The 24,864-nt window shown below is 45.5% G+C and overlaps 8 protein-coding genes; 2 read left to right on the top strand and 6 right to left on the bottom strand.

Annotated features, from left to right (window-relative positions):
• Positions 1 to 3,279: 3,279 nt before the first annotated feature.
• GSTUM_00002433001 (uncharacterized protein) lies at positions 3,280 to 5,350 on the bottom strand. XM_002836176.2 has 5 exons: positions 4,991 to 5,350; positions 4,675 to 4,852; positions 4,296 to 4,615; positions 3,510 to 4,244; positions 3,280 to 3,456 (listed from the first exon to the last, which is right to left on the bottom strand). Exons 1-5 carry the CDS (start codon positions 5,207 to 5,209, stop codon positions 3,385 to 3,387), a joined length of 1,524 nt encoding a protein of 507 aa, XP_002836222.1. The 5' UTR covers positions 5,210 to 5,350; the 3' UTR covers positions 3,280 to 3,384.
• Positions 5,351 to 6,535: 1,185 nt separating this feature from the next.
• Positions 6,536 to 9,631, top strand: GSTUM_00002432001 (uncharacterized protein; the record flags this gene model as incomplete). XM_002836175.2 has 7 exons in its annotated part: positions 6,536 to 6,687; positions 6,766 to 7,113; positions 7,177 to 7,811; positions 7,887 to 7,999; positions 8,061 to 8,760; positions 8,851 to 8,936; positions 9,004 to 9,631. The coding sequence occupies exons 1-7, from the start codon at positions 6,624 to 6,626 to the stop codon at positions 9,629 to 9,631; spliced, it is 2,574 nt and encodes an 857-aa protein (XP_002836221.1). The 5' UTR covers positions 6,536 to 6,623.
• A 388-nt stretch (positions 9,632 to 10,019) lies between these two features.
• On the bottom strand, positions 10,020 to 12,775 carry GSTUM_00002431001 (uncharacterized protein; the record flags this gene model as incomplete). The annotated part of the gene is made up of 5 exons (XM_002836174.1): positions 10,020 to 11,640; positions 11,700 to 11,974; positions 12,046 to 12,526; positions 12,588 to 12,678; positions 12,733 to 12,775. 5 exons carry the CDS (start codon positions 12,773 to 12,775, stop codon positions 10,020 to 10,022), a joined length of 2,511 nt encoding a protein of 836 aa, XP_002836220.1.
• A 322-nt stretch (positions 12,776 to 13,097) lies between these two features.
• Positions 13,098 to 13,817, bottom strand: GSTUM_00002430001 (uncharacterized protein; the record flags this gene model as incomplete). XM_002836173.2 has 2 exons in its annotated part: positions 13,098 to 13,523; positions 13,578 to 13,817. 2 exons carry the CDS (start codon positions 13,815 to 13,817, stop codon positions 13,350 to 13,352), a joined length of 414 nt encoding a protein of 137 aa, XP_002836219.1. The 3' UTR covers positions 13,098 to 13,349.
• A 171-nt stretch (positions 13,818 to 13,988) lies between these two features.
• Positions 13,989 to 15,331, top strand: GSTUM_00002429001 (uncharacterized protein). XM_002836172.2 has 7 exons: positions 13,989 to 14,069; positions 14,125 to 14,424; positions 14,487 to 14,581; positions 14,619 to 14,848; positions 14,909 to 14,948; positions 15,010 to 15,057; positions 15,117 to 15,331. Exons 1-7 carry the CDS (start codon positions 14,038 to 14,040, stop codon positions 15,191 to 15,193), a joined length of 822 nt encoding a protein of 273 aa, XP_002836218.1. The 5' UTR covers positions 13,989 to 14,037; the 3' UTR covers positions 15,194 to 15,331.
• A 255-nt stretch (positions 15,332 to 15,586) lies between these two features.
• On the bottom strand, positions 15,587 to 16,745 carry GSTUM_00002428001 (mitochondrial 54S ribosomal protein YmL7/YmL5; the record flags this gene model as incomplete). XM_002836171.2 has 3 exons in its annotated part: positions 16,382 to 16,745; positions 15,799 to 16,323; positions 15,587 to 15,720 (listed from the first exon to the last, which is right to left on the bottom strand). The coding sequence occupies exons 1-3, from the start codon at positions 16,686 to 16,688 to the stop codon at positions 15,587 to 15,589; spliced, it is 966 nt and encodes a 321-aa protein (XP_002836217.1). The 5' UTR covers positions 16,689 to 16,745.
• Positions 16,746 to 17,249: 504 nt separating this feature from the next.
• Positions 17,250 to 18,577, bottom strand: GSTUM_00002427001 (uncharacterized protein; the record flags this gene model as incomplete). XM_002836170.2 has 3 exons in its annotated part: positions 18,184 to 18,577; positions 17,806 to 18,108; positions 17,250 to 17,751 (listed from the first exon to the last, which is right to left on the bottom strand). Exons 1-3 carry the CDS (start codon positions 18,450 to 18,452, stop codon positions 17,250 to 17,252), a joined length of 1,074 nt encoding a protein of 357 aa, XP_002836216.1. The 5' UTR covers positions 18,453 to 18,577.
• Positions 18,578 to 19,300: 723 nt separating this feature from the next.
• Positions 19,301 to 21,430, bottom strand: GSTUM_00002425001 (uncharacterized protein). XM_002836169.2 has 4 exons: positions 21,113 to 21,430; positions 20,745 to 21,022; positions 19,814 to 20,642; positions 19,301 to 19,752 (listed from the first exon to the last, which is right to left on the bottom strand). The coding sequence occupies exons 1-4, from the start codon at positions 21,295 to 21,297 to the stop codon at positions 19,731 to 19,733; spliced, it is 1,314 nt and encodes a 437-aa protein (XP_002836215.1). The 5' UTR covers positions 21,298 to 21,430; the 3' UTR covers positions 19,301 to 19,730.
• Positions 21,431 to 24,864: the final 3,434 nt, after the last annotated feature.

Below are 24,864 nucleotides of genomic sequence, written 5' to 3'. Positions count from 1 at the left end.
ACATACCTTTACCTCCCTCATCTCATCAGCACTCATCTTATCAGAGTATGCATCACTTGAGTAACCTGACTCTGAAGCATCTTGCTCACTCTTAGTACATTCTGAGTCTAGATGATATACTTTGTCTCTAACTTTGGGAAACTTACTATCACTTTCATTATTTAAATCCTTATTATTTGAATATGACATTATAACAAATTTGAAGTTGTTAAGAGAGATTTATGTGAGAATTGAAAGTACAAATTGAAACAAATTGAGAACTGTAAAATATTGTAATAGTAAGATGATGGGTGAGTATTATAGAGCTAGTCATGTTCTATATGCATTATATTTCAGGACTTAGGAATTTGGAATGGGTTTTGTACTCTCATGTATTGCTTATTCATCATCAGGATTTAAGAGCTACTTCACGCAACACATTTTTACAGAAAAAGTATCTTGACTTTAATAACAAGTAGCACATGAACTAAGTGCTCAATTGATTTAAAAAAAGGTTCTACCTGTAGCCAGAGAGATCTAGTATTTTTCTATAGAAAAAAATCATTTTTGAAATATTTCATATTTTTCTACATAAAACATGCTACAGAGGTCGTTAGAGCTTCTAGAATATTTTCTGAGCTATTAGGAGTATGCTCTAAACGTCTATTTTGGTGGCTATAGTATAATAAAATTTTAAGAGTTGAATGCCCATATGCTGGTTCTAATAAAACCACACTCATATTATTATCATACTATGAGAATTCCATTTGTAACTTGTAACCCTTCTATAATTCTAGAAACTAGGATTAAGAGTGTGGAGGAGTCAATAGTTCAAACCTCCATTTGCCTATTATCAGGATGCTGAGGAAGATGTAGTGTAGGATGTTGGATAGGTGAGGTTTATTTTTTCATCTTCTTTTCCATAGTTCATATATAAATTCACAGCTATTACTTATAAACCGACTGCACCATATTCTATCTCTTAAATTACCAAGGCATCTCCCTTGTTTCCAACACTCTACTAGCTCTAGCTCTTCTCGCCCCCACGTCCATTGGCCCCTGAAATTATGAGAGGGTTTACTGTCCCAGTATTCTGCCTCATCATGCAATTAACCGCCTGTGCATTAGCGAAAAACTTTGTTTATTGTACCTTGTATACATGAAATAATAAATATAAGTTGAACGGAAGGAATCCTAATGAGCAGTCGATCCACTTCTTCACCCCCGTGTCCAGTCAAACGAATCGGAGGTGTATCATAAATTATCACTCGATATTATAGGTTACAAATGTGTTGTAATATGACTTCCAAATATGCATTGGTTTTGTCATTGACTATGACAGAATATTTTAATATGGATTCATTATGCAATTGAGCTCATTGTCCAGTTGACTACTACAGAGTTTCCTTGGAAACTTTATCAGAGTACTAGTCTGGTTATCACACTCAGGTTTCCTTTCTTTTTACCGCTCCGCTATGTTGTATTGTTCATTGCTCTTGTTTTTTTCCTTTTCTCTCGCATGGGTATATGTCATAGGTGGTGGTAGAGCGCTCTCAAGTAGCATAAATAGGGCCCTATAGCCCTCTAGTAGAGTATCAAACAAGCAAGAAGTACAACTTCGATCAAGAATTACAACAAAATAGTTGCCGAGTAATCTCTGCTCTAGTCAACCGCGTAATGAGCTCAATCGCTTAATGAACCCATATCAAAATATTATGTCGTAGTCAATGACAAAACCAATGCATATTTGGAAGTCATATTACAACAAAATTCTCCCAACGCCCCCCTCAGCGGTATCTTGGGGTCGTGTAAAGACTCCCGGAATGGGGTTTAGCCTCCCAACTAGACGCCCTCCGTGTATCACTTCCTAGAGACCTTAAATCAGCAGACAAGACACAACACCCCGAAGTAGCTATTGACCTTAGCGTGACCACCCGGGCTCAGGTTCAAGAGGAAAAAGCAAACGCCGGCTCTCACTACTCTGGGATTAGTGGCCCCCAACTATCTTCGAGGTTAGCATATCGAAATTGTCGTGACTATCTAGTTGGGGAATTCTGGAGAGCGTCCTTGCTGATATTGCGTGCGCCATCGTGAGATGGGTTCGGGATACTATGGATGAAATCCCTGCGAGTAACTCATTGACTCGGGGATCAGATTCGATTCTCCTAGGTACTGGGCCCATGTAATAGGTGGAGCATCCACTACGAGTTGTTTGAGCGAAGTAGGTGCTAGACTATGGTATCATAGGTTTGCCCCATTCGGCGTTGGATTGGTTTTGTTTTTCGGTGACGAAGTCGATATTTACTTGTCTAATGAGTTACCCGCCGGGAGTGGCGGTCATGAAATTGTTCGAATCTGGCATAGAACAATAGTAGTTATGGAAGCATGTTTAACTATAATGAATTCGTGTTTACCTGTGTCATACCGCGGAAGAATATTTCATGTTAGTCACCTTAGTTATCTTAATTATTGTATGCTTAGCTTGTACTAGTACTGTACACTAAGTCTGTATGATTCGCGGTTGTGTGGTGACTCTAAGACCCGCAAAAAAGATACGGTACTCTATTTAGCGAAGAACCAAGAGCCTTTTTCAAGCTCATTGTCTTTGGTCACTCGCAAAACGGTTAATTTGTACTTGCGGTGATCACGGCACAATTACTTGATAGGACTGTGGATACAAGGTGTTGGGCCTAGTCGCAGAGGGAACTGTGCTGTACTTGAGTGCACGTTAACGGGGGAAACACACTCCCCACCTTGTCTTGCCTACAAAACACTAACTTCCAATATTTACCTGACCAGCGGCAAAGAATGGGCATTTCCCCCCCTTCCGACTCAGAGTTTAACGCCAAAATTCATATAAGTAGTCAAATGTCAGGCTACAGGGTTTGTTCTATAAGAGCTGACGGTCTGAGTTCTGAAGGGTGTCAAATCCGCGTCAAGACTGCCAATTTGCATGGGATTTTGGATGCCAACGAAGGGGGCAACTTCATGTATTTGTACCACTATTTGGGACTGTCAATGGGGATTGGGGAATTCGTAATGTTAAACTCCCTATGGACCCGCCTCTTATTGCCAGGGTTTGGAGGACAGGAATTGTTGTGGTTGTTTCTGGTGGCTAATCGGGAATCGCAATTTTGCACAGGAAACCAGGACGCGTTTCTTTTGTACTAAGATCGTATGATACCAGCAGGGTCGGCTGATTTGATACCGCAGTGCTCTGAATACCCGTTTGCCAACAAAGTGGGAGTGAGAGCGTTTAGTTTGATAGAATATAGACTTGCTGGAAAGGTAAAAATCGTCTTTACGGAATATTGGTCTATTCCAGTATGATCAACAGGCATGGCTGGATATAAACATATAAAATCATTTAATGGAAACACTAAGACGCATGCCATTTCATAACCACTACTTCCCCTTATCAATAGTGGCAACTGCTTTAATCTCCCGGCCTCCCAGGAATTCTAAGCCCTCACCGCCCTTTTATAACAGTTAGGTCGAATTGCGTGAAAGTTAGGGGTGAGAAAACATACATAACTAACGAGAGGTGAAATTTCAACACCGGACTCTGCCTCCGTGCTTGCGATAATGGCACCGGCGGACTTGGCCCATTTCGTACCCTGGTTTAGGACGTCTCTGCGGGAGGTGTCCGGGTCGTCTTCACCGGTGCCCCTAGCGTTCTTCAGGGGCGAGAATTCATCCTCGCGTCCAACCTCCAAACAGGCAAACTTATCCAGAGGGATACGAGGGAAGATATCGAAAACAAACTGCTCGAGCTTGATGCCGTTCGGCTTTTCAGGCTTCTTCTGCTCTCCTGAGTCGGTATCGAAGTAGGGAATTTTCTTACGGGCAATGTGATGCGGCAGTGCAGTGACCCATTCAGGAATGGTCTCTAAGAAGCGGGTGGAGTAGTAGTGGTTGACAATATTGGCAGCACGGAATTTGAGAATGTCCTTGTTCTTCTCATCCCTTGCTTCGGCGGTCTTGCTGTCAATTTCTGAGTATTCGACGACATCTGGCCTGCCATTTTTGAGAATGATGAGGCCGACCGACTCGGTAGCATTGCGCTTGCGCACTACCTTGGTTGCAAGGTCCACATTTTTTGAGGCGGAGAAGCCAATGAATACAGGGTCGGCAACCTTGACGAGGGAATTGTCGACACAGTAGGCATGGACGTGCTTGATTCCTCGAGTTTTCAGGTCGGCAAGAACACCTGATGCAATTAAGGCTTGGTAGATACCGCCATTTCCATCGGGAGCGACTGCAACCTAGTGCTTATTAGTGATTAAAGCACATGGTAAGTATTACTTGTGGCAAACCTTGGATTTGGATTCTAGGATAATCTTTCCCTCGTTGGAAATGCAAGGCAGAACACCCTGTTCGAAAAAGGTTACGTTTTCCTTTGACAGACCAAAAAAGGCATTCTCTTGGAAGAAATTTTCGGTAGGTCCCCTTGTAGGGCCGCTAGTCATGATGTACCAGGGAACCACAGCCTTCGCATTTCCGGTTTTCTTCGCCCCGAGTTCTTGCACTTTATAGATCCTCTCAGCCTGAAGCTGGAAGAGGGACTTCCTGGAGGGAAGGCCGACGTCAAAACACCCTTTGGGAGCACTGGAGCCCAACCTGGTTCCTTGACCACCTGCGGTGTATTTAATATATTTCTGGGGCGATGGATATGGTTGTATGATGATTCCTCACCTGCCATAAGGACAACCGCCACCTCATTCTGGCCTATCAATTTGAGACCGTTCTCGTACCAGCCATTGATATCGGATGCAGCACTATCCAAAATGGAAGCCGTGGCATCCTCTGGAAGAGGTTCGACTTTGGGAGCTTCGGCTGGCGGGGGAGGTGAGAGGGCTTCTTTGGTTATGACCTAGTTGAGATTATCGTCAGTACTTAATGAGATTGAAGGGCCGTGTTTTGTTCAATTGCGGTTTGACATGATATTTTGGGATCGGATACACGAAAACGACGCGGTAACAAAAACGGTCGTCGTAGTGGCAAAACTTACAGAGATCCTTTGGGTATCCATGCGAGACAACTGCTCGAAGAGAGCTGCTTTCTCAGGCGTGCTCAAATCATCGTAGAACGTAAAGACGTGGCCCTGGCTGATACTCTCAAACTTTGCCTTTAGACCTTCGACAGCTTCCGGGGATGGCTCCGTAGCATTTGAACCAAGGGAGAGCTTATTGAGAACATTTCCAACGCCTAACCCGACTGTTGCTGCCATGATCTGAACTATTGACGGATTTGATCGACTTTACCTGAGTAGGGAAGAAGAAAAGGACTTTTTATGGGGAGGATAGATGATGAATGCCTTTAATGAATAAATGAGGGAGGGAGGAAAGAAATAGGAAGATCAGATCATGATAGCGTACGGGAAGAAGCTAGATTTATGAAGGTACGACTAGTCGTAAGTCCCACATAATACAAGTACCCCTCCCGCCATCCCCTTCAAGGGTTTTTCTTCTTTAGTCATGGACGGGAAGTCAATGCATGAGGCACGGATACCCCGCAGGACCAGCTGAAGTGGCTGAAGGTGGGGCACTCCTACTATAACCCTTCACCAGTTCAAGGCTGATGGGAGACTTTAGACCAGTAGACCCCAGTGTTTTTTTGTTTTTTTTGGAAAGAAAAATCCGACCCAGTAATAGTCCAAGACCCTACCACGGGCAATAGATTCGATCCCTGTGGTCTGAGGATAAAAGGAAAAAAGATGGTTTACACAAAGAAGGAAAAGCAGTGATACTGGTACCTGAGAGGTGGTAAAGAACCAGTGGGATTGACAGGTAGGTCTGTGTTGCATGCCACCGTAGAACACAATACTAGTACTCAAGTAGCAACAGAATCCCTCAGCCACTCAACAGCGCTTGCCAATTGCCGGCATGTACAAGTACTTGTACTGGTACTCTACATTACGGTACTGTACTCGTACCTGTATCCCCAATTCTGGCTCTTACAGTATCTCACACTTTGCTCGGGAGACCGGATGTCTTATAACATGGTGTCACCAGAATCGACCGCGTTCCCTGTCTTAGTGTATGGGAATTCTAATACCGGTACTTGCATGATGGATTCTCTCAGCGTCTTGCAGAGATCGTTGCTCGCAAAAAGGTTACAACATGACATGCGGGCGAGCTCTGGGAGCTTCGGCCAAGCTCTAGCTACAGTACATATTACCCGCCTTTCAAGCTTCACCCAAGATTTTGACTCCTAATACTATTATTATATACCGTCCGAGAGCTGCCGGTGCTGTAGAGTTCTCCCCTTTCCTAGGGCTACCGGAAAGGCAAGCCCACTCTCAATCCTGAGGGTTCTGGAATGTCCAGGTAGTTAGGGTAATCCTTTCCGCAGGGGCGCAGTAAGATTGGAAGAGTGTTTTGGTCGATCTATGATACCGTACTGTATTTCTTACTGTGGTCGAGGGCATGGCTTATGTAAGTTAAAGTAGACTTGTTGTGCTGGGGATGTCGAAACGCGTTCCCAGTGCCGTGGACAAGAGCCCCATCAACCCCTCCCCCATGCCGTGCATACTGTACTGTAACATTCCTACTTTCTTACCCGCCCTCTCCCTACTGTGCATCGTACTTCTCGCCTTTGCTCCCTACGACTTTTTGTGAGAATACTGGTGCTATTCCGGGGAAATGTTTGCGTCGAACGGGGGGTTTCCCACTCACGGAGGTGTGCCGGTGGATCCCTTGGATTCCGGTATCGTAGCTCCCCCACCATTGAAACCTCCGACAAGTCAATTGAAGCTATTTTGCTGACGAACAGTCAATTCTAAAGCTGATTATGACCCAATAATTCATCTCAATACTCTATTCTCACACCCTTCTACATTATCTGCTGTGCCTTCAACCTCCCATGCATTGCGCAACCACCTCGATTCGCTAGATAATGAAATCACACAGCTGGTTATAACCCAATCTACCACAAATGCGGACTCTCTTGCCCGAATCTCCTCCGCGAAGGTAGAACTAGCTGGCCTCCTGGAGAATGTCGATACTGTTCGCGAGAGGGCTATCAGGACTGAAGATGCCATTGCTGCTATGACCGCCGATATCAAGAAGCTAGATTCGACGAAACGGAATTTGACACTATCCATGACAGTCCTCAAGAGGCTGCAGATGTTGAGTGGGTGCCTCCCGTGATACCCGGTTTGAGGGATAGCTTTTATTGACCCTAGACACGCCGTAGCAACGGCTTACGAGCAAATGAAGACTCAGTCCAAAAATCGACAATACCGGGAATGTGCCTCTCTCATGTCTGCGGTCCTAGAGCTTATGGCACATTTCCGTTCATTCCGGTCTATCGATCAGATTGCTACACTTAGTCGAAACGTTGCAGATCTCAAGGCAGAGCTTCTGGAGCAAGTTTGTGAAGATTTCGAGATGGCATTCGTCAAGGGGGAGGTCTCAACCAGAAAGGGAATGCTGTCTGAGGCATGCACCGTCATGGATGCGCTTGGAGATGGGGCAAGAGCTAGGCTTGTGACATGGTATTGTAATACACAATTGAGAGAATACCGTCAAGTCTTTAGGGGTAATGATGAAGCTGGCTCACTCGACAACATATCCCGGAGGTATGCGTGGCTCAAGCGGATATTGAAGGTGTACGACGACGAACATACTGGCATATTTCCCCCCTCATGGAAGGTTGATGAGATGTTGGTAAAGAGCTTCTGTGATGGTACCAGGGACGACTTTAAAGGAATATTACAGCGAGCCTTACGGAAGGAAGGCGGAAAGAGCCTAGATGTAAATCTGTTACTTAAATGTCTGCAAGAGACGCTGGACTTCGAGCATTACCTCGAAAGGAGATTTAGTGCAGATGTGAGTAGGAAAAATATTATGCTGAATAAATTCTCCGCACATCAATTATCCGGGCTAACGTTTTGAGTCAACTAGAGAATGTCAATTGATACCGTGAGCTCAAGAGACGAAAGACCATTGATTTTCGGAAAGGCAATATCAGAGGCCTTTGAGCCATATTTATCCTTATGGGTAGATGACCTTGATAGGTAGGTATAATCTATGCCGGCCCCACCACCGAATTTACGGCTGACTTGTAGGTTCGTAAAGACAGCTCTCTGCTATGATACCAAAGTACCGGATCCAGCCTCTCCGATCCGGGGACGAAGACTTCACTCCTTCTTCATCCGTCTTGCCATCCTCAATCGAGCTGTTTCATTTCTACCGCCTTTCGTTGGCACAGTGTGCCAAACTCTCCACAGGATCTAAGCTTCTTGATTTGTCGAAGATATTTGCCAAACATCTCGACCAGTATGCTGAAGCTGTGTTGCTTAGGTACTTTTCCCCTATGGAAAAGGCGGGAGCACTAGCGGGGGAGGATATCGTAGTTGTGTTGAACACAGCAGACTATGCTCATGCAACTACTCAGCAGCTGGAGGGCAAGGTCAAGTCGAAAGTTGATCCTGAATTCTCTTTTAAGGTTGATTTCGAGAAGCAGCAGGATGCCTTATTGGGGGTTGTGACATCCGCAATCCGATTACTTGTTAGAAAGGTAGAAGTTGTTGCAGAGCCAGCCTGGAGAGAGATGAGGAATACACCTTGGAGTAGGCTAGAGGCTGTGGGCGACCAGAGTGGCTATGTCAATGTTCTCTTAAGTAGCGTTAAAGAAACTGTTGGGGGAATACTAGCATTGACAGGGAAGGAGACATATCAGAGGGCATTTTGTGATAAAGTTGTTGAAGCTATGGCTACTGGGTTTTTGGGTAGTCTTGTCGCCTGCAGGCCTATTGGCGGTGTAGGAGCTGAACAGGTTAGTATCTGTCCCATTATCTATCATGCTTTCGGGGAGCTATATCTTTGGACCATTGAATTGGGCTGACAGCTTGCACCCTAAATCTAGATGCTCCTTGATGCATATGTTATGAGGAAAGGATTTGAAGATCTGTTCACCCTTAAGGCTGAACCAGGCACTGCGCCCCCAGTAAGGTACGTCTTTCTCACGTCGCAATGGCATCTCACTCTCTACAATGCATCACTGACTCTCCTCCCTTAGTTATATCAAGCACGTTCAACGCTCCATGTCAAAAATAGATACCCTTCTAAAAACCCTCCAAGTTCAATCCTCACCACCAGAATGCCTGGTACAAGCATACCTAATCCACGTCTGCGACAAATCCGACACCAACTTCCGCAAAATCCTAGATCTCAAGGGAATTCGCAGGCAAGACCAAGCTTCGTTCGTCGAGTTATTCCGGGCACACATGGTTACTCACGATAATTTAGTAGAGGCAAATCCGTTTCTTTCCACGCTTCCTGTTCCGTCCGGCAGTATCGGTGCTCCGGGCGGAGCTGGTGGTATGGGAGGCGTGGGTGGTAGTGGTATGATTGGCAGTAGTAGTGTTGGTGGACTAGCTAGTGGCGTCGGTGGCCTCTCTGGGCCTTCCGGATTAGTGCCGGCAAGGTTTGATCCCGCAAGTTTGGGATCTGCAATCATGAATGCCGCTAGAGATGGTGTGGACAGGCTACAAACCCCTGTATCCACATCCTCTGATGGGGGCAATGGTGGACAGAATCAGATTGAGTCTGGGGAGCGAATATTTGAGAGGCATCTTGGAAGGCTATTCAAGCGCGACGGGAGTGGGATTGGAATGGGTGGGAGGTTTACAAGAGATGGGGGCTAAAGCGCCCCATGACAGTGAATTGTCGACTCTTTGTGTAACATTGTTTCTGAACCGAGACGAAGGGCGAAAACGAAACCTTGATACATTTTCTCATTTTTGTTTTATACATATTTACCTTGGAGTAATCCATCTGCCCTTTAATCACCACCCTGACCGATCGATACCCTACCATTCCCCTTCCCCGTCCATCTCGACATCTTCGCTAGAGCCACCTACATCTCCGTCCTCAATGAACATCTTCTCATTCACATCCTTCTTAACTAGCGAGGTAGAAAGTAAGAACTCGAGCGTATAAACATTCTCATCCGCCCTATGGAAATAGCAACCCCCATTAGAAATCCACCCAGCCATCCAGGTCACCACAGCCACGAAAAAAGGGGGGAGGCACTCACAATCTCGCTAATTCATTCTGGATCCTTTGAACACATTTCACAACCCCCCTAATCTCCGTCTCAAACTCGCCCCTCTCCTCCCGAATGTACTTCCCATGCCGACTAATCACTGCTTCCAACCACAACAAGGAAAACTCCAGATGAGGCCCCTCCTCCGACATCTCCGTTACAAAGTGTATCAGCTTGCTCAGGTATACCAATGGCAAGTCCCTAACCACAAGCATGATATCCTGCTGCGGTATCGCCTCATAGACTTGGTGAATGAGGTACCGCTCGTTAAGCCTGAAAGCCATCACCAGCGCTTTCAAGTAGTCCCCCTTGTCACGGAGTGTGGAGAGAGTGGCAGCTGGGGTAACGTCAACGTCTAGATCGAAGGGGTCAAATATTAGTACGTGATCGAGAGAGTATATTAGCAGTCCTTCAGTAGAGGCCGCGGCGAAAGAGCGGCCGGTTGGCGAGAAGGAGAGGCCTGTTACGCGGACTTCCGGACGGGCTTTACGCACCGACATGTCACCCCGGGAAGCGCCAGGGAGGGATCTGTCGATGCGGTCTTCCAGGTCGGAGGCTTCCCCAGCGTCATCGAGGAGGTCTATTGGCCCTGCTTCCGTGAGCAGTTTCGAATTGAGATATTCCTGGGTACCGTCGATGGAGAGGTTTACTGATACCGTGAACTTCAGGACAAGTGTGCCAGAAGCTATGTCATAGAGGCAAATGTACTTGCTATTCCCTGCCGCAAGGATGCAGGTTCCGTCGGCGGAGTAATTTATTGTGGTGAAGTGCTTGCTACCAGGGGCGTTCGCAGCGGTGGTTCGATCTATCGCTCGACGCCCGCCGGAGATGTCCTTCCGTCCGTCGATATTGCTTGTTTGCTCTGCGTTCTCCACGTCCCAGAATGTGATTTGGCCGTCTAGCGTGCTCACCGCGAGTCGTCGGGAGTCTGGGCGAAATGATACGCGCAGGACGTCGGATTGGAGTTGGAGGGGCTCGCTGGTCTGGGTTCTTGTGAAGAGGCTCCAGATTCGAACTGTGTTGTCCCAACTTCCAGATGCGAGGAATCGGCCGTCAGGGGCGAAGCTTAGTGATGCTATGGGTCCCTCGTGGCCCGAGAGCTCCTCAAGTAATTGTCCGGTTTGTACGTTCCAGACGTGGATGTCAAAGTTGTCTAGACTGCCCGCACACACGATTTCACCGCTAGGGTCGGCCGCAAGTGTAGAGAATTGCAGCCTGCTGGTGGCTGCGAAGGTTCGGAAGTTGCGATACCGGACCAGATCCCAAGCCCGGACACTACCGTCTAGGGATGCGGTGAATAAGACGTTTCCCCGCTTCGCGAACTCGCAGGCTGTCACACCGGAAGTGTGCTCTGTAAAGGTTACTATGCAGAAGCCGGATGCAGCGTCCCAGACCTTGACCTTGCCGTCGTCCGCGGTGGTGATTATGCGTTGGCCGTCTGGTGAGTATGCTAATGAGTTCATGGCATCGAAGTGGCCTTGCTGCTTCAAGATGTATGACTCTGATTGCCATTCCCAGACTAGGAGTTGGCCCAGCTTTGACGCTCCGAATGCAAGCCACTCGCCGGTTCTGTTGACTGTGACGAAGTCTATTCCGTGTTGTGAGATACTGGAGGTTGCTTGAGTCAGTTTGATAATCCATGATTAAGTCGTAGGCTCGAGACGAACCTTAGGGTGTGTATCATATTAAACTCCGGCATCTCATATAATCCAAATATGCCTGAAGAGAATCCCACCACCAATAGATTCGAGTCTCGATGGAACGTAGCACAATTTACCTTGGCATGGTGTTGTAAAAAGTAGTGTTTTTGAGATATTCTCCATCGCTCGTCTTTTGGTCTACCCCCATACTTCATTTCCTCATTATCATCATTATCGTCCTCTTTGTAACGTGCCCGCCATTTCCACTCAAATAATGCGCCATCCTTGCTGACGGTATATATCTAACCAACGATAACCGCAAAGACATTAGCAAATACGCCCTAGCACAGCGTTCATAGTATGGCAGCCATACCGACTCCTGATCCTTCGAAATATAGGCCCCAATAACCGAGTCTCTATGCCCTGCCAAACTAGTCGGCACAAACCCCTCTACTGGATCCAATGAATACACCTTCGCCGTCAAGTCCTTCGAAGCCGTCAAGAAAAACCTCGAATCCCCAGACCAAGTGATATTATTAATAGTATCGTAATGCCCCGTGTATTCCCTGTGCTTAATAAATGGTGCAAACTCCCTCTCCTCCATGTATGACGGAGTCCGCCAGACCTCAATCTTCCGCCCCGCAGCTACGGCAAAGTGGCTTCCGTCCGGCGAGAACTTAACGTCGTGAACGGCCGACCTAAAGTTGAAGTGGTGTAGGACGGTGCGCCGAGAGAAGTTTGTGAGGATTGCTCGCCCGTCTTGGTCAATTGAGAGTAGTAGTGTTCCCTGCGGCGAGAGTGCTATCCGGGCAATGTTCTTGCGGTGCTCGAAGCTAAAAGTGAAAGACTTATTGCTAAGGATCCAGACATCAATCCCTGCCCTACAATCCACAAAAACAGAGTAATGGGCCATACCTCACTAAGTCAAAGCAAGTAACCCTATTTCCTACCGGCGATAATAGTGAATTCCCATCTGGAGTAAAAGCAAGGTTTCCGCGACAGTAGACTGTCCCCAGCAGATTTGAAAACTGTTCAATTTTAGGTCAAAGTGCGCGGAAACTTATGGGGCGGCCAGGAATACATGCATTGAATCCGACTTTCATCCTTGGTAGGGATAATGGCAGCGTATGGGTGGGTGGTGAAGTAACAGACGTGGAAGCTCCAGAATATCAATTTTTTTTATTGAGGCTCTGTGGGCGCTTTTAAATGCCGGGTAACTTTTATGTTTTTGGCCTCACTAAAATTATAGAACGTAATTTCGACAATATTTGCCGATGTCAAAATCTTGATTCACCTTTATCATTTCTAGCACTGTACGAATTTCACCAAAATAAGGCACTAAAGAGACAATTTCATATCTCGAGTGTCACATTGTGAAAAGACTCATACTTGACTGAAACTGGCCCTGCTATACCAAGACTTACATGAGATCTCATTGGAGTTTACATTACTATGTGGCTCACTGGCTCCCACCATTCCCATGCTTTCTCAGGAGGGAATGTATGGTATATTGGGGCGGAGATGACTGGGAGATACAGCCCAGGAACGGCGTGTTTAACTCCGTGAATGCTGTAGTCACCTTGGCACCAACATATTTATAGTGAGAACACTCTCAAACACCCTTAGAACGCATCGCAACATCCATTAAGCCCCATCAGACTGCTTCTCCTTTATGTTCTATGCTGGAGGTGTGTCATGGAACACCACTAATATGAAGCGGGGGTCTGCAAACAATTGGAACATGTCAGACACGCCGTACTCTACTAATCTAGAGTAGAGTACATATGGCTTACCGGGCACTATTACCAACTCATGTCTCTTAGTCCTAATGCGTAATAATCTCAAGTCGTCCTGTGCACTAATTAACGGAGCACGTGCTGAAACGGGTGTCTCCCCAATGTTTACCTGCTCATCCATACCACAAACCATTTCTTCTGCGCTTTTAACAAAGTTCCACACCATCCCAGCATATTCTCCAACTAAACTCTCCGAGTCCCGGTGGGCAGCTATGGACCCTGACGACCGAATAATAGCGCCAGAAGAGCGGTCGAGGATAATGAGAGACTGAACAGTATTTTTCTGGGAGATACGATTCAGAAGCGAGGTGAGGTCGTCCTCACTAAGCGTTGGAACTGCGGTCGTCATAATTGTAGGCGGAAGTAAGTAAATTAGGGGGTGTGTTGAGCGACGGAGGTGTTTTTGTCTAGGAGTTTTCGTCCTACACTAGCTTAGGTAACATGGTCATGTGATGTCCCCCATTCAAAGATTCGTTGAAGCTCCCCGCGCCTCCTCCAAGCCATCATATATCCATAAACACTCTTACTAACTTTATCCCAAGTTCACGCTACAGCTGAGAATTATTCCGATGGCTTCTCAAGATCCTTTCGATTCCGCACTGTGAGTTTTATTCCGTCAGAATCCTAACCATTTTGCTTTGTTGACCCAGAGGCAGCGACCTTCTCCGCCGTCTTAATCCGAAATATACGGCAAACAATGTCAATGCTCTTATCAATCTTGTCCCAGACTTGACCGAAGACCTCTTGTCATCCGTAGATCAGCCCCTTCAGGTCCAACGCTGTAAGAAGACTGGGAGGGACTATCTTCTTTGTGACTACAATCGTGATGGAGATTCTTACAGATCCCCATGGAGCAACGAATTTGACCCCCCTCTCACAGACGGTACTCTACCTAGTGAAAGGGTTAGAGGGATTGAAATTGCTGCTAACGATGCCTTCGACATTTACCGGGAACTGTGAGTCTATTTTGAGATACAACGGTAGCTTCCCGAAGCTAATCTGTCGAGCTACACCGTAGGTATTATGAAGGTGGTGTTTCAAGTGTCTACTTCTGGAACCTTGACGACGGGTTTGCCGGTGTAGTTTTGCTCAAAAAATGCATGTACCAATCCTGTTTTCTAATTTTTATTCTGGGCTAATTTTTAGGTAGTTGTTTCATCTGCCAATGAATCAACTGGTTCTTGGGATTCAATTCACGTTTTTGAAGCTACCGACAGGGCCCGAATCTCCCATTACAAGCTCACTTCTACGGTTATCTTGAATATGATTAATGGAGACGAATCCCTAGGGGAGATGGATTTGAGTGGAAACATGACTCGGCAGGTTGAACAAGATATGCCTGTTGGAGACGATTCTTCGCATATTGCCAACATCGGAAAGGTATGCCCTGGCGCCTCAGTTGCAGCTCGTTAAGAAGTTGCTGTTAACTCGCGGAAATAGTTGGTCGAGGATATGGAGTTGAAGATGAGGAACCTACTCCGTAAGCCCTCTACTTCCGATACATATGGTTCACGTGCCACTAATAACATTGGTATGAATAGAGGAAGTTTACTTTGGAAAAGCGAAGGATGTAGTTGGCGATTTAAGGAGTATGATTTCCTCTCCATTCACCTGCACAGTATGGATGCTGATAATGTAAACCTGCCAGGTATTTCGTCCTTGACCCAGCAGGAGAAGGACAGGTCCATGCACCAGGAAATGATTTCTTCCATGAGCAAGCGATAAGGGATATGTATATCCCACAGCACGGACCGTGCATCGTTTCCCATAGAAATACCCAACAAAATAGCCTCTTCTCACAAAGATGCAATACGAAGAAATGATAACACTTCCGCTTTGAATAAAAAAGAAACCTTTCTCCTATAAGGAACATACCATTTTGGCTAATACCTATTAATCCCATTCAATATATATATACACAACCTTAGTCCTATCACGCTTTTACGATACAATGCCCTATCCTTACCACCTAGTTAAATTCAACAGGTATCTATCTCACTGCTAATATTTGCCGCAACCATTCCCTACGCTAGATAATGTGGAAACAGGCCGAGAAAAGGGAGGTTGGGGGCCTGCGACTCTATTGTGAGGGTATGTACTAGGGGAGGATAGATAAGATTATCGGAAATTCCCATCAAATGGCAAACCCATTGCTTTGAGTAAAATCTTAGCATCGACGTCGTTTCCGGCCGAAGTATGTATAGTAATATTCAATCCGGGTACCATTCTTGGGGGGTACATATCGTAATTCACTATAACGACCATTGTCAGCCCACCCTACTATCCCCCCGACCCCCCAGCCCGTTAGGGGAAAAGAGGAGGGATCCCACCTTCAATCTCAGGAAACATCGACACGGCCTCCGGCGACATCCCAAACGTAATATTCCCACTCGAATCCCCCGAACCCCCAGCAACCCCCTTCCAATCCTTAGTCCTGGGCAACACGACATCAATCAACTGGGCGAGAAACCTATACGCGCTCCTCCCCTTGACCTGCGCGGTGACGGAAATCCACTTCCCGGCACGCAATTCCCACATAGAGATGTTCTCCCTACTCTTGTGCACGGTCGCCCTAACGCCCGTGATGCTCTGCACAACCATTCCAGCCGCATGCAAGTAGGCGGAATCCTTCAGTGCCCCGCGGACCATAGAGTGCACGGTGATTCCCATCAACCGCGGAATATTCCGAAAGGTGCGCAGCGCGGGGAGTTGTTGACGGGTGGGCTTCGGCGGGAGACGCAATGCCGTGAGCTGTCGGTAGTCCTTTTCTATGTTGAAAGTCGGGTTCTGTTTGTGCACGTACGAGAGGACTTGTAAGTCGGGGGCTATGGTGTTCCAGTAGTGGTCTTCGAGTCCTGCGGTATTCTGCTTTTCAGTAGTTGGGGAGGATAGTGGGGTGAGGTGGATTGGTACGTTCTGCGGCGAAAGGCCCTGGTACGAATAACCTGGACGAGGGAGAGGCCGACGGTGGCGGCATGTTCGGGGCCAAGCGACCGCGGTAGTACCGTGGTGAGCGGTACTGGTACTTCGCGCGGGTGCGTGGTCCCCCCTTTGACGGGGAGGATGCGGAGATCTTTTCCCCCGGGGGTACTCGGGCCAGGGCGGGTTTTGTCGTGCTGAGCTTGAGTGATTGCTGGTGGAAGGCGTTTCCTGGTATGAGGAGGAGGCGGTGGTGGGTGTTTGGCGCCCACAGGAAGCTCGGGGGGGTTCGGTGGGCCATTGCTATTTGTTGCGTTTCCCACGGATTGGTACAATGATTGGGTTGGTTGGTGGGATCTGTTTACGGTGGGGCAGACTTGAGGTGGGAGAAATTTTTAGATTATGTAATGTTTTCAATGGTGAGTTTCATCGGCGATCACTCGGGTGTTACGGTGTTTGGATTTTGGGGTATGATAGTCTCTTTTCTCGGTTCGGGTGCTGGAATGATTGGGAAAGCATCCTAGACTGGATGGAGAATGATATTCGTGTAGTGTATGTAGGAGAAGTGGCAAAATGCAAGAGCTAGTACTAGTAACTTAAGCAAACAAACTAAACAGGGTATCATCTCTATGTATATAACACCACCGCTCAAACACGGCCTTGGGGAGTATATATGCGCCAGACGCACAGAAAAGCAATTGGATACCGGATATACAATCCCCCAACAAACCTCTATCGTAGCTGATAGCCCCTGAAAGTCTCTCGCACTTGAAGAAACTAGTATTAGTATAACCTTCATAAACGCTGTAACAAAAATTAGAAAATAGGGAGTACCAGAACATGTTTCCCATCCGCGCCATGATCACGGGGTAATGTCTATCAACCTGGTAGCGTCCGGCTTCTCTTCAGATGTCGTATCTCTAGATCTATCAAGCATGGCCTGGGCCGCAGGCGTACCCGCCGCAAAAGGCCGGGCATCACCGGGGCCAGGAGATCCCGGGGAGCACATACTGAATGCATGAGTTGATGTAGGCGTTAGGGGGACGGGCAATGGTTCCCCGACGCTTTGGGGGTTTTTTGCCTCTGTTTTTCTAGGCGGCGAGGTGGTAGCTTCCTCTTTAGCTATCACCACATAATCTTCCTTTGCTTCCTCGTCATCACCAGGTTCTGGCTTCGGTGTTGGGTGAAGGTTAAACGCGGTTTTGTAGTCATCCCATAGCTTCTCAACAGGGATTCCACCCGAAATAGTCATCCACAGCTCTGGGGTATATTTAGAATGCTTCATCGAAAGGTTGACCCGCTTAACCGTGTCATTCCCAAATCTTGAACACAGGTAGTCCAGAAAGTAAGCTGTTGTTTCATACCTTCTTGTTCATTAATTCCCACCTACTTCATTTGCTTCAAGAGGTAACACTCACCCGGCATCCCACCTATCACCCCTTCTTGTCCAGTGAGGTGGGCCGAGCCTCGCCTTCATCCTAACAAAGTCGGATATCCCCTCGATCAACCCACCCGGTGCGGTTCCACAAGCATCGTATTGCCAGCAATGCACCATCTCATGCCTTACCACTCCTAGGATCTCATTTTGCGTACGGTCATCAGAAAGTTGACCAATGTAGTCGAGTGAAAAATAGATCTCCTTGCAGTCGTTATCTAGTTCGTTGCCGGTGGTATTTGCTATGCCATCCATTGACTGGAGGATCAGTGTTATTGAGCGCTGCCTTTATTGACTATGTCAGTTTGTATAAAGTGAAAGAACACTAAGAAATTGGAAAGTTTTGGAGCTAGGGGAGTACGTCGTGGGCGCTGTCTCGTGAGTGTATAGCGTCTCTAGAACACTGATTACGGCGTCGTGTAAGAGCTTTTGGGTGTTTGTGGTATTGAAGTACTTGGTAGCTCCTTCATGTGAGACATCTTTGACCATGAAGAGTAGCCGTGGAATGTGCCAGTGTTTAGGATGATGTGGTTTTCTAGTAGGGGCTCCAGCTGTCGGGCTCGCCGGCCGCGATAGGGCAGCGGACACTTGGACCAAGAGCGATGGCTGGCGTGTAGTTGTGGCTGCCATCGAGGAAGGCCGAGGTATTGAAGTTCAAAGAGTAGTGCAAGCCACCTGCTATGATGGTTGTATGCGTGAACGAGGACTCAGGGTGCAAGTCTTGGTATGGGTAGATACTGGATGGGTATTGTTGCTATTGAGAGGGGGTTGAGCAAAATCAAATATAAAACTTCCGGATGGCCTTCATCTGAAGGGGGGGGAATAGGCGGGCCAGTTGAAGCCCCTCCTCACAAGGGGTCCAGCCAAGAATTACCTTGATGCCACGATTGCATACAATTTATTTATGCCTGTCTCAGCACAGACTAATGCTAAATTTATCAATATCATATTCTCAGGCACCGAATTACTACTATATTTACCCAGTTTAAGCTTCCTCACAAAAACTTTTACGGTATTATGTATTAAATTAAATTAAATTAATTAAGATTAGCTTCCAAGAAGAACGGTGTAACAGTGTTACTGTATGTATCATAATACCGGTATGCTAACTAGGCACGAGCATACTTGTACGAGTACGGTACTATACAAGCAATCCTTTAGTCAAAGAGTTTGATGGATTAAAGCTTTAATGCCACTAGAAACATCACCTTGAAGAAACAATCACCTGCCAACTCTAATCTCCCCAATGCTAACACAAGAAAAAAAACTTACAGCATAAAAATAGCAAAGGTATAATAATATTATAATGACAATGTCTTAAGAAATCTTGATGGCAGACTGACTACTCTGGATCAGATTCCTCTACCACGAGGGCTAAAGCACAGAAATATAACCAAGACCCGTGAGGGACACAGCACAAAGGTTTGTAAAAAAAAAAATTTCACCCCAACAGAACGCCGGTAAAGCTATACCATGTAGAAACGAAAAAATTAAAATTAAAATTAAAATTAAAGAAAAGAAGGGGAAAAAGTAAAAGAAAAGAAAACCCGGTTAAAAATTGCCAGTCTACCTTATATATCTCGAAGCTTAAAGAAACCCCAAGGTGTATATGCTTAAGGTGAAAACGAGAGCCAGTGGTAGAGCCAGAAACGCAAATGAGACAACAAAATATGGGAAGTACTTAGGAGAAACAAGAAACGCAGACATCCCTCGGAACAGGCAATGGTAGTAAAATTACAAGGAACTCACTACTTACTATTCTAGTCCACTCAACTTTTCGTGTTTTTTTTTTCATTTTTTTTTTTTTCAGTAAATCAAGTACGAACCCCGAAGTGAGCGAACAGATAGAAAAACCAAGAGACCTTCTACCTGAGAGAGCAGCCGGATTAGGAGGTTATCAGATACCGCTTATATTTCTTCCACAAACAAGCTACGGTCACAATAGGTCAACTTCGGCTTAATTATAGCAGTAGAATAAAAGAATAACGTACCTCAAACTCTCAAATATAACTGGATTTTCGATCCAATGGTTTAAGAAACCGCCTGCAAGAATTCTTCTCAAGTGTTGAAGGCGATGAAGCTTCCACCACCTCTCTACCCTCAATAATCCCTTCTTGTGGATTCTAACCGTCATTCTTGAGCCACGAACTCTATTGTCCTTATCCAACGCTTCGGAGTAACGTGGGCCCTTCATGGGGTTCTCAACGCTATGTAGGATATCAACAAATGCCGAGTGCTGGGTCTTCTTATTCCTCTTGGAGAGATACTTTTTCGATCCGCTGGAGAGACTGCGAAGGGTATGAAGAAGATCGCCATGGCGAGGGTATGGTTTGTATTTTTGAACAAAGTTCTTTCCAAGGCCGGATTCTGAGTGGTCCTCAACAACCTCATCATCTTCTCCCTCGGCGTAGCTCTTTTCGTAGAGCAAGGCAATATTCTCGCCCGCAGCGATCTGGACCAAGATTTCGGAAGAATCCAACTGGTCAACGAGGGATGACATGGAGCGACGGGTAACCTCTTCAGCATCATCCAACTGGGTAGCAAGATTACCCCATTCTTCCAAGGCAGCAGCGACAATCCCTGCATCATCACCTGCGCCAATGTCATGACCATCGGACTCGACGATCTCCATAAAGAAGTCCATAATGAGCTCCGTCTCAGCAACGGAGGCTCCGCCGTAAAATACCACAGCTCCTAAAGCGTGGATCAAAGCATTTTTGAGCGGCAGGGATGCATGATCTCTGATAGCGCGCTTGAAATCTGGGGCCAGTTTGTCGAAAAGGGTATCCTCGGGATCCGTAACAATAGTAATCGCTAGTGCTGTAGAAAGATTGGATTAGCCCTGACCAAACGACTAAGCTTTGAGTAATTCCCGGAAGTTAGGTGAGACGGATGTTTGTTCACTCGTGGAATGACACATACCTTTCGCAGCAAGCAACGCTTCCTTCTCAGTCTTGCCCTGCTTGAGGCTCTTTACGAAGGCATCGAGGAGCTCAGACTTTTTGGAGAGTATCTCCTCCTTTGCATATTTGGCACATAGGATACGAACATAGGCTGTCAAAGATTCCTCTCTCCCAACGGAGCTCGACTTTTTGCGTTCGGTAATTTGATTTATTCTATCACCAAGTTCCTCCTGCCAGATGGTAGTGGTCTCATCGAGCTCGGCATCAATAGTAGCAAGCTCATCAACCGATCCAAGACTGTTTGTTTGTTTCGTTTGGGTTAGCTTCGGTCATCTGCAAAGGGGGGTGGGGTGCGGTGATGGGGGATAAGGCTAGGACATAAGTTACCTGAAGGTGGTTTCGTCGCTCAGGGAGCCCTCGTCATCGGTATTGGCCCTACTAGCAGCTCTAGAGTTGGCACGAGAAGTGTTGCGGGAATTCGCTCTGGATGAGGCTGCTGAGGACTGGCGGGAGGCAGCTTTGCGAGAGACGGTCTTTCCGCTCCCAAGAGCTTTTCGTCGTAGTTCCGACATTTCAGACAGCGGTAAGGTTGTTGAAAAGGTTTCCGGGTTCTGCTGTTGGCCGGCAGAGGGGAAGGGAGGAGGAGGGGTGGATGTTTTTTTCTTCCTAGAGCTTGCCCGTTGCAACAACCCCGTTGTGCTCCGTAGAAATGGGGTTTGGTGTGGTCGGAGGTATGATAGGCAGGTGCGAGGGGAAACGAGAGGCCGCGGAGGGTGTACCCCTAGTATGATAATATTATGTCATAATTATTATAACAGTACGACGCCGGTATTATTTATGGGCGGGGTAGAGGGTAAGTGGGCAAACTTAGAAAAAAAAAGTGGGTGTTGTAAGTTAAATTAATATATACCAGTGAGTGGAAAGAAGCCACTTTTCATTATTATTACCCGTATAATACAAGTATTGTTAACTTACGGTCTCTTCCGGCATTGCGAGATTCCGGAGACGCGAGAGTGGCTGCAGAAATGTGGAAGTATGCATAATCCTAAGACTACACTAAACCTATAACAGAACAGATGACCTCAAGACAAAAGTTTAAGTATGACAAATGATAGCGTAGGGTCCAAGTACCATAATATAGTGGTATAGTAGAGTAGATTGCAGTGACCATACTTTTGAGGGAAGTATTTTGAATTCCTATTCTACCATATCCCCTATCCTGCATTTTACTGGTATATAAAATGCCAGTTCTTTCAAAACCGCTGCAGCTTGCAGAAATCTTTAGTCTTGATGAAAGAAAACATATGGTGATAACCTGGATCAAGAGAGAACTGCATGATGGCCTTATTCCGAATCAGAAGATAATTACTGAAGCCCGTGGTATTGCATATTCGACCTTATGCCATGCAATCAGAGGTCGTGGAAGTAGGAAAGAGAGTATAGAAAAAAAGTGTAAGTTAACAGTAGGTGAGGAGAAAGCTATTCTGGATAGATGTAACTTGTTGAACTCATGGCTTCAGACTGCGCGACATGGAGTGGTAAGGGATATGGTACAAGGTTTGCTACAATTAAGAGAGCCTGAAGGAATTATTAGAATGCATTAGGTTTATAATTTTATTAAACGCCATGACCAGTTAGCGAGTACATTCAGTAAGAGGATCGAGAATTACCGTGCTGTTCAGGCAAATAATTCAATTGTAGTTAATATGTACTTTGATTGTGTAAGTTATTTTGATTTTATTTATAATATTTGTTTATGACTTAAAACTAATACAATTAATTAAGTTAACACAACTTATAAACTGCCATAATGTGCATCCTGAAAATCTATACAACTTCGATGAAATCAGATTTCTTATGGGTGCATGCCATTCAGAAAAAGTTATAGTTAATGTTAGAGAATTACAGCTTAATGGAGCATTAAGATCTTTTGGTATATCAACAAATATACATTAATATTTTCACTCTGCTAATATGTACAATAGATGGAAACTGAGAAATGGCAACAGTAATTGAAGCCATATGTGCTGATAGAGGAAATATTAGTCTAATGATTATCTACAAAGCAGAGGAATTCAGAGTTAGATAGTTCAATCCAACTCTATCTTTTCCAGGAGATGTTCTTTGCAGCCATTCTCCAAATGGAGAAAGAGATAATGAGATGGGATTGGGCTACCTAAAGCATCATTTTGGTTCAGAAAGCCTATCAGCAAAGAAAGCAAATGGCCAGTATTGGATAATTATATTTGATGGTCATGAATCTCACGTATCGCATGGATTCGTACAGTACTGCATTGATAATCGTATTATGACATTTTGTTTACCTCCACATTGTACAAATCACATTAACCCACTAGATGTTGGAATCTTCGGACTATACAAGAACTATTATGCTCAGGTTCTAGAAAAAGAATTTTGTTATAGACATTCTGAAGTATCAGAAGCCAACTTCCGGGAGTTTCTGTCACAGGTACGAGAAAAAGCTTTTACAGTACAAAATATTATGTTAGCTTTTACAACAACTGGCATCAACCCACTTGACAGATATACAGTACTTCAAAAGGTTCCTGCATATGACCCAGTAAAGTATACCGATCCTAAAGTCATGTACGATGATCCACCTAATCCGAAATTGAAGAAGCCAACATATCAGAGTCCCTTCCCTGTGCAGTCTATCTCATCCCAATCCCAACCAATTCATATCCTGGAATCTCAAGCTATCCCATTATCAACCAACAACTCAAGTCTCCTTCTTTGAAACTGAGCATGACGACTCCAAACCCCACGATTACGTACTCCATTACCTAGGATTCTAGCAACACCAACAACTCCAAACTCACTGAAATGATTAAGCGATAACCTATTCCAATTAGCTAGCAATCCCTTTCTTAGTCCATGCAAGATTTGAATCTATAAGTCCATGCTTAACAAGTTGATTCATTCTGCGCAGTTTGTCCATACAAAGATTCATCTGACTGAGAAGGCACGACTTTAGTAAAAATCTGAAGAACGGAAACAAAAACCTCATGACCAGTCATATGCAGGGAGGAAGATTCCCACCTCTAGACAAGCCTTTACGACAGCAGACAATCTATGACATTGCAGGAAAGATATTGTTAGTAAAGAGTATAAAAAGATACAACAAAAGAGAGTAAGACATTTAAAGCAAAAAAAAAGAACCTACAGGACTAGCTTCGAGAACTGAAACAAAAAATGGTAGAGAAAGAGCAGAATCTTCGATCTCCAATTATACTCAGCCATGAAGTCTTGCACTAGAAAATTGAGGAAGTTGGAGTCAAGATTAATGGAGTAGCGGATAAGATTGCCTTATTAGATAATATTTTAGCGGAGTTTGTTGGAGAAGGATTAGAGGTAACTGACGATAGTGATTTGGGTGAGAATGATGAGAAGGCCGATGGGTCCATGGACAGTAATGAGAGTATTGGGCATGTAGCTGAACATGATGGTCTGAATCAGACAATGATCAATTAGATTTTATTACCTTGTTAGCCTTTTTGTAAGGTATTAATTTGGACTTACTTTTTTCTTCTTTTATTTTTCTTCTTCTTCCATTTAATTACCTTCATGTCCACTAAGCAAGAGGAGGTGAAATGTGTTGTTACTTCAGATGTGTTGTCTTGTTGGTGTTGTTTGTGTTTGATGATGATGGTGTTGAGTGAAGAGAAGGTAGAGCACATATGCTGATAACTAACTAGTCCTGGCCGCCAAGAAAGTAAGTGGCAATACCACTCTTACGACTTGGGAATCTTGCAACGCTGGAAGAAACTGTACCGGCCATTTAAATTGCCCTTCTATTCTTCAGTGATCTATAGAGTCAGTCTACCTATGTCATGTCCTAATAGGTTTCCTTACCTGTACAGTACGAGTACGATTTCGGCATGAAAGGTTATGAGTAGTACCGAGGTATTAAATATCACATCCAGCATGACAACTGTGACTCCCACCACACCATTACCTACAATCTACCATGAATGGGAAACTCTAACTAGGACCAGAGTCCTGATAATGCTGGAATGTCGTATTTTACAGAGCAAGGCATCGGATCTTACTAGTGTTGCTCAACAAATAATAAGTCATTAGGCTATTACTTCAGCGCTTTGAGAAAATTAGCCGGTCTA

Source organism: Tuber melanosporum (assembly GCF_000151645.1).
Source record: "Tuber melanosporum whole genome shotgun sequence assembly, scaffold_132, strain Mel28".
NCBI classification, from domain to species: domain Eukaryota; kingdom Fungi; phylum Ascomycota; class Pezizomycetes; order Pezizales; family Tuberaceae; genus Tuber; species Tuber melanosporum.
Note: the sequence above shows the minus strand (reverse complement) of the source record. Positions and strands in the feature narration are given on the sequence as shown.